The 17,508-nt window shown below is 53.2% G+C and overlaps 2 protein-coding genes and 1 long non-coding RNA gene across 6 annotated transcripts in view; 2 read left to right on the top strand and 1 right to left on the bottom strand.

Annotated features, from left to right (window-relative positions):
• Positions 1–12,959, bottom strand: part of LOC129391440 (uncharacterized) — a 17,058-nt gene extending 4,099 nt beyond the window's left edge. Inside the window, exons 1-2 of the long non-coding RNA XR_008615593.1 lie at positions 12,627–12,959; positions 8,400–8,583 (exon numbers count right to left, since the gene is read on the bottom strand). This is a non-coding gene — a long non-coding RNA (uncharacterized lncRNA). The remainder of the gene's footprint in view (positions 1–8,399; positions 8,584–12,626) is intronic.
• LOC102981444 (kallikrein-6) lies at positions 596–7,666 on the top strand. Of its 4 annotated transcripts, none has more exons than XM_007104282.3 (6): positions 596–844; positions 1,255–1,302; positions 1,766–1,922; positions 4,776–5,023; positions 6,097–6,233; positions 7,022–7,666. In XM_007104282.3, the coding sequence occupies exons 2-6, from the start codon at positions 1,257–1,259 to the stop codon at positions 7,172–7,174; spliced, it is 741 nt and encodes a 246-aa protein (XP_007104344.1). In that variant the 5' UTR covers positions 596–844; positions 1,255–1,256; the 3' UTR covers positions 7,175–7,666. The 4 variants fall into 4 exon arrangements, with proteins under 4 accessions (XP_007104344.1, XP_054935165.1, XP_054935164.1 ...); XM_055079190.1 differs by lacking the exon at positions 596–844 and adding an exon at positions 876–894; XM_055079189.1 differs by lacking the exon at positions 596–844 and adding an exon at positions 978–1,139.
• A 2,264-nt stretch (positions 12,960–15,223) lies between the features above and the next one.
• KLK5 (kallikrein related peptidase 5) overlaps positions 15,224–17,508 on the top strand; it is a 9,879-nt gene continuing 7,594 nt past the window's right edge. The window contains 2 exon segments of the mRNA XM_055079220.1: positions 15,224–15,299; positions 16,225–16,567. Coding sequence (XP_054935195.1) covers positions 15,224–15,299; positions 16,225–16,567 — 419 coding nt within the window.

The raw sequence follows: 17,508 nt of genomic DNA, 5'->3' as shown, positions 1-17,508 counted from the left end.
GTGGCTCGCGGGCTCTAGAGCACAGGCTCAGTAGTTGTGGCACGCGGGCTCAGTAGTGGTGGCTCGCGGGCTCTAGAGCACAGGCTCAGTAGTTGTGGCACGCGGGCTCAGTAGTTGCGGCTCACGGGCTTCGTTGCTCCGCGGCATGTGGGATCTTCCCGGACCAGGGCTCGAACCCGTGTCCCCTGCATCGGCAGGCGGATTCCCAACCCCTGCGCCACCAGGGAAACCCCTCAGATCCTTTCTTGCTCAGGGACCTAGAAGTCTAGGAACTGAAGAGAACAAGCCCCTGCCCCTCCTTCTTTTAGATCCAGGTGTGCAGACCCCCAGCTCCTTTCTCCTTGAAGGTCCAGAAGGCTCAGCCCCCAGCCCCCTCCTCCCTCGGACCTGGGAATCCGGGCCCCCAGCGCACTCAGGGACCTGCACTGGGAGCCGGGGTCAGGGGCGTCATCAGGCGCGGAGCTGTGGGAGGGAGGGAGGAAAATGTGTGGGAAGCCTGGGTGAGGAGGAAAAGGGTGGGTCCCCCTCCTGCCGCGGGGACCTGGGGAGGCAGAGGTTAAAAGGAAACCCCAGGAGCATCTGAGGACAGGACCAGCCTCTTCCAGGGGGGCCAGCGAGCTCAGGGTGTCTGTCTGCCAGGCCCTGGGCGCCACAGCGCCTACATCCTCTGCCTTCTGCCTTCCGTCTCTGACTCAGGCGTCCTCTCTGTTTTCAGCGTCACTTCTCTCCCCGCGGTTCCCTGCATTTCTGACTCTCTGTCTGTCTCCCTTTCTGTCTGCCTGTGACACGTACTGTCCCTGCCCCCAACCCAAGAGTCAACCCCCAGGCGGCCGGCCCCCAGCAGGTAAGATCACACCTCCCACCAGAACCTACAGGTGTGGGGCTGGGCAACAGGTAAGCACAGAGCCAAGGGGAGGAGGAGAAAACCCCATGGAGAGGGAAGAATGTCAGGGCCCCTCCCTCCTCCTGTTACTAAGCAGGCAGACTAGAGCCGAGAATAGAAAAGTAATGTGAAGCGCACGGAGAGCAGCAGGTTCTGGGTCCTCCCTGGCACCCGCCTTCGTGGGACCCTCAGATGGAAGACATGGGTCGGAGAGACAAGAAATCGAGAGGCTAAATGGGAAAGACAGAAGTCGAGGGTCAGGAGAGCAGGGCAGGCCAGGGAGGAAGGGGAGGGTGAGGAGGGAGAAGAGGAAGTGGACTGGGCGATGTCTGAGGCTGGAACTGACGGAGCATGTGGCTTCCCCCTCTCAGGAATGGCCATGAAGATGCTGATTGTAACACTGATTCTGGTCGCTGCAGGTAGGCAAGAAAGGGAGGGGCAGGGGGCGGTTTGGGCATGGGGTGGGTGTGGTTGATGGGGCAGAGATTGGACCTGGGATGGGGGTACACACGAGGATGGAGCGGGGTGGGTTTCCAAGGAGGAAGACACAGGGGTTAACTTAAGGATGAGGGATGCAGATGGGGAAGGGGTGGGAGGTGGCCTTGAAGATGGGGAAGGGTTTGAGGATGAGCTTGGTCTGGGAGATGGGGTTAGAGATGGGGAAATTGGCTGGAGGTGGGTTTGAAGATAAGAACGCTTAGGGATGGATTTGGCTTTGGGGATGGGGACTGAGATGAAGAAGAGGTGGGTATGAGGATGGGGTTGGTTTGGGACGTGGGGATGGAGATGATCTTGATGATTAAGACAGCGATGGGGTTCACCTGGGGGGAGGTACCTGATGTCTCCAGACCTTCTCTCTGACTCAGACCCTCCCTCCCTCAGCCCAGACAGAGGAACAGAACAAGGTGCTGCACGGTGGACCCTGTGAGCAGACGTCTCACCCCTACCAAGCTGCCCTTTACACCTCAGGCTACTTGCTCTGTGGGGGTGTCCTCATTCATCCACTGTGGGTCCTCACCGCTGCCCACTGCAAAAAACCGTGAGTCTCCGCCCTGTGAATGAGGAGCAGTGGTTGCAATTAGACCCCGCGGGAGTCTTGCAGACGTCACACAGCCCCCTGTCCCATCATGAGGCCATCTGATAACCAGGTTCAACGGGCCAGTATTTCATTGATTCCTAAATATGTGTCAGGCAGTGTTTGGGGCCCTGGGGATATCGCAGTGAAGAAAACAAGCAAAAGTGCTGCTTTGATGAACTGACCTTCTACAGGGCCCTGTAGGGAGCGATGGATTTCATTCTAAGTGCTGGGGGAAGCCACATAGAGTTTTAATCAGGGAAGGAGCATGACCTGATTTACGTTTTTAAGAGCACTCTGGAAAGTGAACTGGGCGAGAGACGAAGGGCTGCACGTGGAGGCTGTTGCCATTGTCCTGAGATGGACCAGGAGGGCGGCCCTGGGGATGGAGGGAGGTTGGAAACCTGGGAAGGGGTTCTGAGGTTGCGTCAGCAGGACTTGGTGGTGTGGAATGGGAGACAAAGAGAACAAGCAGGGCTGACTTCCGGGGATGGGACTTGAACAACCGGCTGTTTTGATGCGTCTTTCTCCGGGTCAGGGGAGAGAGAAAGAGGAGCAGTTTGGATATGGGGTGGGAGAGCATCAGACATTTTGTTTTAGCCAAGGTGAGTCTCAGGTACCTGGCTGATGTTCAAGAAGGATGCCAGGTTGGCAGCTGGCGCTCAGGGGAGAGGTCAGAGACGGAGGTAGACATTAAGGCTTTCAATACCACAAACAGGTGGTATTTAACGCTAAGGGATGGGATGAGATCATCCAAAAAGTGGGCATAGAGAGAGGACCATAGAGGACCCAGGGCTAATCCTCAGGGCACTAATAATCACTAGTTTGATGAACAACGACCACCATTTTTTTCAACGCTAACTATGGGCCACGTACCCAGCTAGGCAGTTTCTATACCTTTCCTGGAATCCCCCACCATGAGGGACTCTTTGCTTCTGAGGAAACTGAAGCTCAGAGAAGTAGCAAGTGACCGACCAACAGGTGCCATAGCCCAGTGGGAGTGGGGAGAGACCCCAACAGGGGTCTCACCTTGCAGGGTCATGGACACAAGGACGCCCCAGGGTGGTCTCCCCCAAGCGCTGGTAACCCTGGCATCACTCCCACCATCCTCAGTCCTTCATTCAGCGCACATTGATCAAGAGCACCCACTAAGAGCCCGATTTGAGCTGGGCAGTGGGGATTCAGCAAAGACCGAGAGGGGGAGATACCCAGAGTCTCTGCCCTCGGGAACACAGGAGCAGAAAGGTGCAGGAAGGCAGTTATAGAATCCTCGAAAAACCATACAGTTACAAATGACTCTAAGTCCAATGAAGGCAAAACACCAAGGATGGCTCCATGAGAGAAAAGAACAGAGGTACCTGCTTCAGATGGAAGAAGCTGCCAGGAAGGACTTTCTGATGAGAGGAAATTCACACTGAGGCATGGAAAATGAGAAAGGGTAGCCAAGTGAAGAAGGGGGCAGAGGCAATTCAAGGACAAAAGAGGTGGGAACAATCTGAAGAGTTCTAAGAAAAGAAAGTGACTGGTTCACTGAGGGTCAGAGGATAGTGGGATAAGGCACTTGGGCTTTATTCTGAGGGTAATGGGGAGTTATGGAAAGTTTCTGAGCAAGGGAGTAATGCTTTGATCCATTTCACAAATATTTATTGAACACCTATCACATGCCAGACACTGGTCTAGGCACCGAGGAGGATGTATCTGACTAAAACAAAAATCCCACCTTGATATTCTAGAGCTGTGCCATCTAATGCAGCAGCCATTAGCCACATATGGCCAATTAAATTTACACTAATAAAAATGAAACGAATTTCCAAATCCGCTAGCCACACTTCAAGGGCTCAGTAGCTGCCTGTGGTCAGTGGTCACTGTTTCAAACAGTGCAGACAGAGAATATTTTCATCATTACAGAAACTGCTATCGAATAGCACGGCTGTAGCAGAGGGAGAGACAGTAAAACAAGTCAATATTTAACAATACATATACAGTGTGTCAGACGGTGATGTTAGGTTCTCTGGTGGAAAGGAAATCAGGAGAGGGAGCTAGGACTTGCCTGTTGGGGCGGATACTTGCATTTTAATTGGGTCTTCAGGGAAGGCCTCACTGAGAAGGTGACATTTGAAGGAGGTGAGGGAGTGAGGCATGCAGACATCTGGGGGAAAGAGTTGCTGGCAGAGAGAACAGCCAGTGCAAAGGCCCTGGAGTGAGAGGATGACTATTGTGTTCAAGGAAAGGCAGGGAAGCCGGTGTGGCTGGAACAGAAGGAGAAGGGGGAGAGTGGGAGATAACTGACAGGTGACGGGGACGGATTGTGCAGAATCTTGTAGGCCACAGTGAGAACTTTGGCCTTTATTCTGGGCAAGATGGGAGTCACAGGAGGGTTCTGAGCACAGGAGGGACAAAGCTGGCTTATATTGTTAAAATAGCTCTGGCTGCTTTGTGGAGGACAGACTATAGAGGGGCAAAGGTAGAAGCCAGGAGTCCAGTGAGACTGTAGTCCAGGTAAGAGATGATGGTGGCTCAGACAAAGATGGCAGCAGTGGGAGAGGTGAGAAGTGGTCAGATTCTGGATATGCTTTGGAGAGACAAAAGGATTTCTGGACAGCTCGGAGGTGAGTCAAGAAATAAAAGAGTCAAGAATAGTCTCCGGGTTATTCTGGAAGGATGGAGTTGTCATTTACTGAGCTGGGAAGACTGTGAGGGGAGAAGACTGGATGGTTCATGGTGTACCAGGCTACCCCACCTCCCACCGTAGCCCCCTCTGGAGTCTCAGCTGCAGCCCAAGGGCTCCAGGTGAGACCCAGCCCTTCTCTTTCCCAGGAATCTTCAGGTCTACCTGGGGAAGCACAACCTTCAGCAAAGGGAGAGTTTCCAGGAGGAGAGCTCTGTTGTCCGGACTGTGGTCCACCCTGGCTACAACGCCGCCACCCATGACCAGGACATCATGCTGTTGCGCCTGTCACGTCCAGTCAAATTCTCTGCACACATACAGCCCCTGTCCCTGGAAAGAGACTGCTCAGCCAACCACACCAGCTGCCACATCCTAGGCTGGGGCAAGATGGCAGATGGTCAGTAGAGGGAGAATGATGCAGGTGACCCATCATCAATGGGTGATGGGTCATGGGGAGGTGGGTTAAAGGTGAGAATCAATGGGGTAGTGTATCAGTGGGTGAAAGTTCAATGGGGAGGGAGGGCAAATATGGGAGTTGAGCCAATGAGTGAACAGCCAATGGAGAAAGTAGACCAACAGGTGAATGATATGGAGATGTGGGCCATAAGATGAAGGGTCAATGAGGAGGGAGGGTCACTGTGGAGATACTAATCAGGAAGGGGGCCAGTTGTCAAAAGGGACCAATCAGGATGCACTGATGATCAAAAAGGGATAAATGGAGGAGGGACTAATGGAAGAAGCAGGGGAGCCAGCTGAAGGATGTGAACTGAGAAAGCAAACAGTGTAGAGAAAGCTAATGGGGGAGGGGTCAATTGAGAAGAGTCAGTAGTCAAGAGGGGTCACTAGAAGAAGGACTAGAGGAAGAAACAAGTCTAGTAGATCAGCACGAACAATTGGGGGTAAGCCTGTGAGTGAAGGGCCAAAAAGGAAGGGAGAACCAATGGCGGAGGATGAGGCCATTTAGGAAAGAAGCAGTGAGGGAGTAGACCTTTGGCTGAAGGGCCAATAGAAGGGAGAGCCAATGGGGAAAGAAGGGACCAGTTAGGAATGGTGACCAATCAGGATGAGCCCCTGGGCAAGAAGGGTCCAATGAGGGAGGACGGGCTATAACAGAGGCGGGACTAATAGAGGAAGAGAGTCTAGAGGTCAGCTGAACTACTGAAGAAGGTGGGACCAATGGAAGAGAGACAAGTGAAGGCGGGAACTAAGAGAAGGAAAGACCAATAGGAAATGAGGACTGGTAGAGAAGGGGTAATTAGTGAGGAAGACAGGCCAATGTGAGGGAAGACTGATGGAAAGAGGGACCAATCAGGAGTCAGGCAATGGAAGTGGGTTTTGAGAATGAGCGACGAATAGGAAAAAGGGAACCATTGGGCAATAGGGACCAATGGGGGGGGAGGATTTATAGGTGTTGGAGGATCAATGGGAAGGGTGGGTTGTGAAGTGATCCTGGCCCATCTCCCTTTGCAGGTGATTTCCCTAACATCATCCAGTGCGCATACCTCCACCTGGTGCCCCGGGAGGAGTGTGACCGTGCCTACCCTGGCCAGATCACCCCAAACATGGTGTGTGCCGGGGATGAGAAGCACGGGAAGGACTCCTGCCAGGTGAGGACGCCAGGACCCACCAGTTACATAGCCAAGGACAGAGATGGGCAGGAAGAGACAGGTACACAGACCAGACTAGAGCTTTACAGAGACAGGCTGGGTGACAATCAGAGGCGTGATAAGGGAGAGAGACTCAATTTGATACACAATCAGGGGCAGGCAGAGCTAAAAAGCCAGTCAGCAGAGAGAGGAAATGCAGAGCCAAGGATGGAGATGAAGAGATCAAGAACCACAGAGACACAGGAGGGAGGCAGATGGTGCCAGGAGACTGTCCCTGCTCCAGCAGGATCCCCACAAGTTCTGCTTGGAAATAGCCACACTGTGCAGAGGGGACCATAGCTGGGGAGAGAAGGGGCCCCATCCCCACTCCCAAATACTTTCAACTTGGGTTTCTGCCACCATCGTCCATTGGATCTCTCCCCTTGATGTCAAAACTGAACCCTGTGCATTGAAGGATCTACAGAGACCAGCCAAGAGGGAGAAAGGGACAAAGATAGAGAAAAGTGATACACAGTGAGTTGGATGCAAAGCAAGGGCAGGCAGAAGAGCCCCACTTCTGAGACCATCTGTCCCCTCTTTAGAGATCTCTGTGTTTCTGAGTCTCCCTCAGTCTCTTCTATTTCCCTATCTGTGACTTTGTGTCTGTCTCTCTCTCTCTCTCTCTGTATGTGTGTCTTTCTCTCCATCTCTGAGTGTCTTTCCCCCTCTCTACATGGCTCTGTGTCTCCTTCTGTCTGTTTCTCCTTCTCTGCGAGTCTGTATCTGACTCTCTCCCTCTTTAACCACAGGGTGATTCTGGGGGTCCCTTAGTGTGTGGCGACCGTCTCCGAGGCCTTGTGTCGTGGGGTAACATCCCCTGCGGATCCAAGGAGAAGCCAGGCGTCTACACCGACGTCTGCAGATATGGCCACTGGATCCGAAAAACCATTCAGGCCAACTGATCCTGATATGTGACCTCCACCTCTTGACCTTCCCCCCACCTGTCCAGACCCGACCCTTAATGCTTAATCAAAGTGGTGACACCACAGCACAAATCCTCTCTGATTTTACCCCAGCCCCATCCGTGCATCACTAGGAGTGATGGGAACAGCAGCTAAGGTCTCAACCCTGCCACTAAGAGAATACAGAAAAATCCCTTCCAAGCATCTCCCCCTCCCCAGTTATTCCATGGGCTCGACTTCTTCCTACAGAGAAGTGGTCCCAAGTCTGGCCAAACCTGAGTTGGCCTCCCAGCTCCCCCACTTGCTTAGCCATGCAACCGCAGGAAGTGCCTTCCTTCAGTGTGTAGATTTTCTCATCTCTAAAATAAGGATAATAATCGTATATCCCTCATAAGGCGGTGGCTATGTTGTCGGGGAGATTCAAGGCTGTAAACATGTGAAACACATACAGCAGTGCCTGGCACTCCCATGTGAACAATAAAGAGTGAATTTTATTATTAGTGGTACTTTTTTTTTTTTGCGGTACGCGGGCCTCACTGTTGTGGCCTCTCCCGTCGCGGAGCACAGGCTCCGGACGCGCAGGCCCAGCGGCCATGGCTCACGGGCCCAGCCGCTCCGCGGCATGTGGGATCTTCCCGGACCGGGGCACGAACCCGTGTCCCCTGCATCGGCAGGCGGACTCCCAACCACTGCACCACCAGGAAAGCCCCTATTAGTGGTACTCTTTGCTTTTATCCCACCTCTGTCTCTCTGAAGCCCAGATATCCTTAGTTCCCTTTTATAGCCCAACTTGATTTTTCTCCTCCCTGGGGAGACATCCTTGTCTCCTCCACCTAGCTAGTTTTCTCCACTAAACTCCCCTTGTAGCAGCAAAAGCAGGGAGATGAGAGGACCGGGAGGCCACTGTGTGGGGGTGAGCGTGGTGGGAGGTAAAGAGAGCAGGGACCAGATCCCAAAGACCTCAGAGCCCAGGCTGAGAGGCTAGGGCTCCTGCTGAGAGCAGTGGGGCGCCATGGAAGGGGTGTGAGGAGAAGCGACTCTGGGGCCCCGTGCAGGACGGACCAGAAAGAAGAGACCAGCGGCCAGGGGGGAGTAGAAGTGATGGTGCAGGGAGGGAAGATGAGGGCTGAGCAGGGGCTGGGGCTGGGAGAGCTGGAGAGGAAGGATGAACGTGAGTTCACCGCGTGGAGAAGTTGGGGGGTGGCGTACCCAAGATGCTACTGACCTGTAGAAAAGTCTGGGAGTGTGAGAACATCTGCTGTGTTCCAGAGATGGCAAATCATCCAGGTTGGTGGGGGCTGGGGTTTGAGGCCAGAGAAATGGGTGACACGGCTGGGAAAGTAGGTCACTGGAAGATGGCGTTGGGCCCTGAGTGCAAGGCAGAAGTACTTGACCTTGATCCTGAGGGCCTTGAGAAAAGGAAGGACAGGGTCACATGTGGGTATTTGAAATATCTCATTGCAGTCCATTATTTGAGGAGAGGGGCATGGGCAGGGAGGTGTAGAGACTGGAGGCCCTCCCCGAAATGAGGGGGGCAGACAGGCAGAACTGGGTGAGGACCCGGGCTTCTACCTGCTTTCTGCGTTTCTTCCACCCACATGCACCGTGCGTGATCCCACACTGATGCACGCACCCCTATCCCCAAGCCCCAGGTCTGTCCCTGACCTCAGAGAGGCCTTCCTCTCTTGACCCCCACTGCACCATCTCCAAGAAAGACAAAACGACATCTAAGCCAGGCGCCCTCCCAGGAAGACGATTGGGACAGTAAGTGGCTCCCCAGAGAAAGCGAAAAGAGGGTCCAACATGGGAGCTGAAGTTTCGAGCAGAGAAATATTTAGGAACAGAGGGAGAATCAGACACAATGGTCCATTTGCTTCACAAACATTTATCGCAACCTTATTTTTGCCCAGCATAGAGTAGAATGAAGTTGCAAATTGTTACACAGAGCGGCCACACCATAGGAGATATTCAAAGTCAGTCATGTGTCATTTTATGATAGAAGAGCTATGTGGTCCAAAGACAGAGGCAGTAAATGAAAAGAACAGTGTCTCTCGAGTCTAAAATCTTTCGATTTGAGAAAAAGCACACTTAGATGTCTCAGGAACCAAAGAAAGGTGAAATTTTATCAAGGTGAAATTTACCAAAGGTGAAATTTTTGCCATGGGAGGGAGTAATTGACTTTTTATGAGTACATGAAAATATTAAGTCACGTGATGGCCCGGGCCCACCTGACCAACCCCTTTTTAGAAGTTATGAAGAATAAATAGGGACATGAAATTCACTGGGATCACCAAGAAGAACCCAATCAATGAACGTGCAGAACAAAATCAACTTCAGTTAACTGAGAGGAAATCATCTTCCTTAATGGATACTAACAATAATAACAAACAGAGAGGTAACATGGTTTGCCCAAAGTCTCGAAGACAGTAGGTGGTCAAGTCAGAATTGAATACCAGGGGGGCTGGTGCCACAGCTTGGGTTCCTAACTGCTCTGCTATATGAACAACTTCTTCCAATTCTGATATGTTTTCAAAATGAGCATAGAAACGTTTGGAGGCCCAACCCTTAACATGAATATTGTTGGAAGCAGAATCTCTGCATGTTTGGTGTTTAAGGTGTTTGTATGTCTACTAGAATTGTATCTGCTGTGGGGATAGTCTTGTGAATTCAGCTTGGAATGGATCATCGGTCTGTGATTTTTAAGTTATAGAGTCATCCCAAGTTTATATCCAGTGTTGGGATACTTGAAAGAATGCAATGTTGATCATATTTTTTTAAATATTTATTTATTTATATACTTATTTATTTGGCTGTGCCGGGTCTTAGTTGCGGCACGCAGGATCTTCGTTGCAGCATGCAGGATCTTTAGCTGCAGCATGTAGGCTCTTGATTGCAGCATGTGGGATCTTGTTCGCTGACCAGGGATCGAACCTGGTTCCCCTGCATTGGGAGCGCAGAGTCTTAACCACTGGACCACCAGCGAAGTCCCAGTTGATCATATTTATAAGTAAAATATACATAGATGTATAAATTTATTTACATGCTCTGGAAGGTTTGCCTAAAAACTGAAGGACTTCCAGAAGAGATGGAGTGTGTTGGTTTTAGAAATGTAGTTTTTAAATGTTTGAAGATATTTAATTAACTTGGTTTGTAAATGGGACCCAACATTATTATAAAGACTTACCTCATTTGCTGTGCAAAAGTTTTTAAGTTTGATTAGGTCCCATTTGTTTATTTTTGTTTTTATTTCTTGCCTTGGGAGACTGACCTAAGACAACATTGGGGGCTTCCCCGGTGGCTCAGTGGCTAAGAATCCGCCTGCCAGTGCAGGGGACACGGGTTTGAGCCCTGGTCTGGGAAGATCCCACACGCTGCGGAGCAACTAAGCCAATGTGCCACAACTACTGAGCCTGCGCTCTAGAGCTCGCAAGCCACAACTACTGAGCCCGCGTGCCACAACTACCGAAGCCTGCACGCCTAGAGCCCAAGCTCCACAAGACAAGCCAATGAGAAGCCCGCACACCACAGGAAGAGTAGCCCGCTCTCGCCGCAACTAGAGAAAGCCCGCGCGCAGCAACGAAGACCCAATGCAGCCAGAAATAAATAATAAAGAAAATAAATAAATTTTTAAAAAAGACTCATGCATATCCTTACAAAAATAAAAAAAGAAAACATTGGTGCGATTTGCTCTACAGCAGAAATTAACACAACTCTGTAAAGCAGCTATACTTCAATTTAAAAAATTAAAATGCAAAAAGAAAACAAAAACCAACAACAAAACCCTTCCTGTAATCAAAACACATATTTGGAATAAAAAGGTTTGTAAGCTAAACTTAAAAGACTGTAGGCTTAAACGAAGTAGGCTGCTGGATTTGTCACCATAATGCATGAACTATTCATTGCAATAGCCAAAACAAACCTCAGAATTTTATGTTTTTAAGTTTTTTTCCCTATACACTGAAACGAGTCTCAGGGCTCTAAAACCTCCCATTCAACAGGTGCTGGATTACAGAAGTGAACAAGACAGCTTTGTTTTTGCCCTCAAGGAACGTGAGCTCTGCAAAGGCAGCAACTCCAGGCATCTTTGTCTATTTTTCTTCACAGACAGATCTGAGTCTGGCACACTATAGATGCTCAGTAAATAGGTGCCAAATGAGTCTTTGGCTCTTCTATCCTAGCGGAGACAGAGACTTGGAGACACAGTTAGAGATGGATGCATAGAGCTGGGGGCAGACAGAAGGAAGAGCTGGAATGGATAAGAGGTCAGAAGAGGCAGCCCTGGATGGCCCAGGAACCGGGAGGGAGGAGGCACCTTTTGGGTTCCCTACCCAGTGCCCTATTTCCCAAGAGGCCGGGAGCCACCCACCCCCTAGCCTGGCCTCTTGGCCTCTTTCCCCATTGACAGGTGGCCCTGCCCAAATCTCACCCACGCCTGGCTGTGCCAGGCAGGCTGTGTAAGGCACCTGCGGGGAGCCTAGACTGGATCCGCGCCCCTTTCTGCCCGGTGGCCCTGGTCACAGGGTGAGGGGCAGAGAAGGGGTTGGGGGGGGGGGGTCCCTCAGCAAAGTGGCCAGGGTCTTCCTGGCCCAAATGGAGGGTGAGGGAGATAGAGGAAAAGAAAGACACAAAGATACACGTACTCAGAGCCAGTGACAAAGGTGGGGGGAGCTGGAGGGGAAGGGGAGGAAAGAGAAGAAGATGATGCAGGGATAGAAACAGAGAACAGGGAGACAGAGAAGGGTCGTGTCACAGAGAAAAGAGAGATAACAGAAAAGATACAGAGAGAGACCCAGGGGTGTAGAGAAAGAGAGCTGAATTGAGTATCACAGAAACACATCCAGGGGCCTGAGGAAACTTTCGGGGTGACAGTTCATTATCTTGACTGGGGTGATGGTTGAAAGTGTGTCGGTCAAAACTCATCACATTGTACACATTAAATATGGTATATTGATTGTACCTCAGTTTTACCACAATAAAGCTGTAAAAAAAAAAAATACAGCAGAAAGAGACACTGGGTGGGCGCCTTATACTGAGAGAGACTCAGAAAGATCCCGAGGGAAGCGGAACACAGGGAGAAGGAAGGGTAGAAGGAAAGAGGAGGAGAAGGGGTCGGAGGGAGGTAGAATGAGTGAAGGAACGGGGAAGACAGAGAAACACTCGCGCCAAGGGCGCTCCAGAGCTGATGAGACGCCAGACCTCCGGAGACCCCTCCCCATCCCGGGGCCAGGGAGGTAGGGAGTGGCCTGCGGGACTGGGTGGGGGGTGCTCTCCGGGTGGAGATGGGGGAGGCCGGAGGAGTGGTGGCTAAGGCCCGGCAGGGCTCCTCACTACCCGGGAATGCGCCCCAGGGATCAGTGGGTCGTTACCACCCAGGCCGGTGCCGGGAGCCGGGAGGAGAGGGCGGCTGCAGGGCAGCGGCGGCGGCTCCGGGGGCGGGTTCCCCAGCCCCTACCTGGGGGACGTGGCAGGTGAGGGCCGGGGGGCGCATGGGAAGGGAGCGATGTCTTTGCGTTGGCTGTGGTCTGGGATGCGTCCCCCATCCTGTCTCGGAGACTGGAGGAGGCTGGGTGTTGATTCCTCTGAAGTCTCTAAGCCCTGAGTCTCAACTCGTCTCAGCGCTCTGGGCGGGCCATGTCCTCGTGGTCTCTCTCTGCTCTGAGAAGCAGGGGAGGGAGAAAGGTGGGGGTGCGATGAGGGTTCCCAGAATCACCTGGGCCGCCCCACCCCCGCCAGGTGCAATGACCTTGGCTACAGCCGGACCCCTGGGCGCGGATAGTCGGTGCACTGATCACAGCACTGATTCTGGGGGCGACAGGTACCCAGAATCCCAGTGTGCGCGCGCAGGGTAACTATGCATCGTGGGGCTGTCGGTGACTCTCTATGTGGCACTGGGGGAACACGTGTGACTAGTTATGGCTCCAAGGCTGGGTGAATGTGAGTCTGTCGTTACCTGTGGTTGTGTGTGGCTGTATGACTGCTACCGTGTGTGTGTGAGCGTGTGTGTGCGTGTGTGTGTGTGTGTGTGGTGCCTTTTCCCATACTGAGTGACCGTCTGTGACAGGTGTGACTACTCTTTGAGGCTGTAGATGTGATTGTGTGACTGGGTGTTTGTGCGTTTAGGATGGTGTGTGTGTATCACTGACTGTGAGTGTTACCGTGTATGGCTGCTTGGCTTTGTGTATGTATGACTGCTGGCTTCTGTCCCTGTGTGACAGGATTGTGTGTGAGAAAAGTGCTTGACACCATGAAAATGTGGGGCTAGGTGCCTTCGGGCGGCCGTTTGTGATTGTGTGATTGTAGTTGGGTGCAAGATTATGTGTGGCTATCTTTGCAAACACGTGACTGCTTGAGGGTCTTTGTATGGGTGACTGGACGTGACTGTGTGGCTGTAGGGGGCTGTATGTGTGACGGTGCAGCAGTGTGTGTCGAGTGCCCATCCCTCCTGTGACCGACTGAGTGTGCAGAAGAGGCTGTCACCACGAGACAGTGGCTGTGTGAAGGTGGATGATGCTAGGTGACTTGCCCTGTGTCATGCTTGGTCCACTGAGTCTAACCTTGTCACCATGCCACCATGCTGTGTGCAGAAGTCAGTGGCAGTCTCTACCTGTCTGCACACGAGGCGTATATACACAGGTCACTAAAGCGCTGTGAGTGAGTGAGTGAGATCTAAGGCTGCCCCCGAATGTGCGTACCTGGGAAGCGTGTGTACCACGAGGCAGAGCTGTGTGTGTAACTGTCCCTGTGGAGACGACGCACGTCTCCCTGCGTAACTGTGCGCGTGCACGTCTGTGACAGCCGTGTGCGCCTGTTTCTTGGACTGTGTGCGTAAATGAAGACAGCAACGAGGGTTTCACTTGTCTGGGTCCTCGGCAAGAATATAAACAAGTGAACGCGTGAACAGACGATGGGGGAACGGGTGATGGGGTAGGATATCTATGCCCCCATCTGCAGGTTTGGGTGAGGGAGAAGGGTATTAGCAGGATAATTCAGGAGGCACGTTTGTGTTCGAGAATTCGTGAAATAGCTCTGCTCTCCACCCCCCACCCCACGGGAGCCCCACCCCAGTCTGAGCACTTCTCCAGGTTCTGCTCTTCCAACTCTGGCCCAGCCCACAAGCTCTGACTCTGCCCCTTTTCCCCATCCATACCCCAAGTCCAGACTTTATCTACAGTCAGGGATCCTTGAGCTGTGCCCCTCCCCCAAGAAAGGCCCAGCCTCTTTGGCTCTCCTCCTTTGGGCCAGGCTCCACCTGCTGTCCTGACCACAGCTCCTAGAGCCCAGCCCCCGCCTCTTCTCCCGAAGTCAGGGCTCTTTAGAGGATAACTATGCATCGTGGGGCTGTCGGTGACTCTCTATGTGGCACTGGGGGAACACGTGTGACTAGTTATGGCTCCAAGGCTGGGTGAATGTGAGTCTGTCGTTACCTGTGGTTGTGTGTGGCTGTATGACTGCTACCGTGTGTGTGTGAGCGTGTGTGTGCGTGTGTGTGTGTGTGTGGTGCCTTTTCCCATACTGAGTGACCGTCTGTGACAGGTGTGACTACTCTTTGAGGCTGTAGATGTGATTGTGTGACTGGGTGTTTGTGCGTTTAGGATGGTGTGTGTGTATCACTGACTGTGAGTGTTACCGTGTATGGCTGCTTGGCTTTGTGTATGTATGACTGCTGGCTTCTGTCCCTGTGTGACAGGATTGTGTGTGAGAAAAGTGCTTGGCACCATGAAAATGTGGGGCTAGGTGCCTTCGGGCGGCCGTTTGTGATTGTGTGATTGTAGTTGGGTGCAAGATTATGTGTGGCTATCTTTGCAAACACGTGACTGCTTGAGGGTCTTTGTATGGGTGACCGGATGTGACTGTGTGGCTGTAGGGGGCTGTATGTGTGACGGTGCAGCGCTGTGTGTGTGTGTCGAGTGCCCATCCCTCCTGTGACCGACTGAGTGTGCAGAAGAGGCTGTCACCACGAGACAGTGGCTGTGTGAAGGTGGATGATGCTAGGTGACTTGCCCTGTGTCATGCTTGGTCCACTGAGTCTAACCTTGTCACCATGCCACCATGCTGTGTGCAGAAGTCAGTGGCAGTCTCTACCTGTCTGCACACGAGGCGTATATACACAGGTCACTAAAGCGCTGTGAGTGAGTGAGTGAGATCTAAGGCTGCCCCCGAATGTGCGTACCTGGGAAGCGTGTGTACCACGAGGCAGAGCTGTGTGTGTAACTGTCCCTGTGGAGACGACGCACGTCTCCCTGCGTAACTGTGCGCGTGCACGTCTGTGACAGCCGTGTGCGCCTGTTTCTTGGACTGTGTGCGTAAATGAAGACAGCAACGAGGGTTTCACTTGTCTGGGTCCTCGGCAAGAATATAAACAAGTGAACGCGTGAACAGACGATGGGGGAACGGGTGATGGGGTAGGATATCTATGCCCCCATCTGCAGGTTTGGGTGAGGGAGAAGGGTATTAGCAGGATAATTCAGGAGGCACGTTTGTGTTCGAGAATTCGTGAAATAGCTCTGCTCTCCACCCCCCACCCCACGGGAGCCCCACCCCAGTCTGAGCACTTCTCCAGGTTCTGCTCTTCCAACTCTGGCCCAGCCCACAAGCTCTGACTCTGCCCCTTTTCCCCATCCATACCCCAAGTCCAGACTTTATCTACAGTCAGGGATCCTTGAGCTGTGCCCCTCCCCCAAGAAAGGCCCAGCCTCTTTGGCTCTCCTCCTTTGGGCCAGGCTCCACCTGCTGTCCTGACCACAGCTCCTAGAGCCCAGCCCCCGCCTCTTCTCCCGAAGTCAGGGCTCTTTAGAGGATCGACTCCTCCGCAGGACCCTGGCCTTGGCCCTGCTCAAGTCGATTTCAAGCCCCTCCCACATCTCAGGCTCTGCCGACTCTAGCCCAGACCCCATTCGCTAAGGCTTGACACCCCGCCCCCCTCACTTCTTAAAACCAGGTCCCGCCCCTAGAGCCCTGCCCGCCCGCCCCCGCCCCACTCCCACCCCCGCAACAAAAGCGCCCCTCGGAGGTCAGAAGTCCTCTGGCTGGTCTCGCCTCTTGATTATAAGCCCCGCCCCCGAGCCCAAGCCCCGCCCCCGAGCTCCATTTCCGGCACCACCCCCACCCCCCCCACTTTCTGCCTCCGGAGCCTGTTCTCGCAGATGATGGTGCTTCCTGCGCCAAGTCCTCTGCCGTCGGGCCCTCCGGGAGCACCCAGGACCTCGGACCTGGGGCCGGGGAGAACACCCGGGCGTCTGACGGCACCAGCAGCCGCCTCGTGAATGCGACCGACTGCGAGAGGCACAGCCAGCCGTGGCAGGGTGCGCTGTTGCTGGGACCCAGCAAGCTCTACTGCGGGGCCGTGTTGGTGGGCTCGCGGTGGCTGCTTACGGCCGCCCAGTGCCGAAGGCAGTGAGCGGGGGCTCCGAGAGCAGGGCTGAGGGGGGAAGGTTGGATGGGGGCTGGGGCATGGGGGTGGGGGGGGATGGGACGGGGGTGAGGAAGCAGGAGGCGGTAGAGCTGGGGATGGGATTTAGAATAGAGCTGGGGAGGAGAGTTGGGGTGGGGATGGGGTTAGACGGGGGAGGAGGTTGTGGTCCTGGCTGGGAGTTAGGGGTGGATTGGATCTGGGGCTAGGAATGCAAATGCTGGATGGTTAGGAATAGAGATGTGATTTGGTTTGGCTTTAGAATTGGAGGTGGGATGGGACAGGACGAGGATGGTGTTGGATTAGAGACAGGGATGGGATGGCAGATGGCTGAATTTGAAGTTGGGAGTGCATAAGTTGATGATTTGGAGGTGGGTAAAAGATTGGGGCTGGGGTTAGGGTTGGGTTTGGGGTCGAGAATGAGTTAGATTTGGGTTTGGTCATATGCTGATGGCTTGAGATGAAGATAGAATTAGGTTTGGCTCCGGAATTAGAGGTGGGTGGAGATTGGGATGGAGTGGAGATAAAAATGGAATTGGGATAGGGTGGGGCTTCGGAATAGATGTAGGATTGAAGATGGGGTTTGGATTAGAGTTATGGGCGGGGTTGGAGATGGTTGGCTTTGAGGTTGTGCATGGTTAGATAGAGTTGGGGTTGAGACTGCATACGTGGGTGGTTTCTGTGTGGGAAAAGGATTAGGGTTAGCGCTGGGGACGGGATGGAGATGGGTTTGGAGTTGTGACTGGGATGGGGATAGGCGTGGGGTTGAAGATAAAGATGGAAGGGGGGCTCCCCTGGTGGCGCAGTGGTTGAGAGTCCGCCTGCCGATGCAGGGGAACTGGGTTCGCGCCCCGGTCCGGGAGGATCCCACGTGCCGCGGAGCGGCTGGGCCCGTGAGCCATGGCCGCTGAGCCTGCGCGTCCGG

Source organism: Physeter macrocephalus, chromosome 17 (genome assembly GCF_002837175.3).
Source record: "Physeter macrocephalus isolate SW-GA chromosome 17, ASM283717v5, whole genome shotgun sequence".
NCBI classification, from domain to species: Eukaryota; Metazoa; Chordata; class Mammalia; order Artiodactyla; family Physeteridae; genus Physeter; species Physeter macrocephalus.
The sequence above is the reverse complement of the archived record's forward strand: the minus strand, read 5'-3'. Positions and strand labels throughout refer to the sequence as shown.

Excerpts from the sequence above, each read along its gene's own strand:
- LOC102981444 (XM_055079188.1), top strand. The coding sequence starts at position 1,209 with ATGTCTGAGGCTGGAACTGACGGAGCATGTGGCTTCCCCCTCTCAGGA. Across the intron at positions 1,923-4,775 it reads GCTGCCCACTGCAAAAAACC|GAATCTTCAGGTCTACCTGG; the intron begins GTGAGTCTCCGC and ends TCTCTTTCCCAG. Across the intron at positions 6,234-7,021 it reads ACGGGAAGGACTCCTGCCAG|GGTGATTCTGGGGGTCCCTT; the intron begins GTGAGGACGCCA and ends CTTTAACCACAG.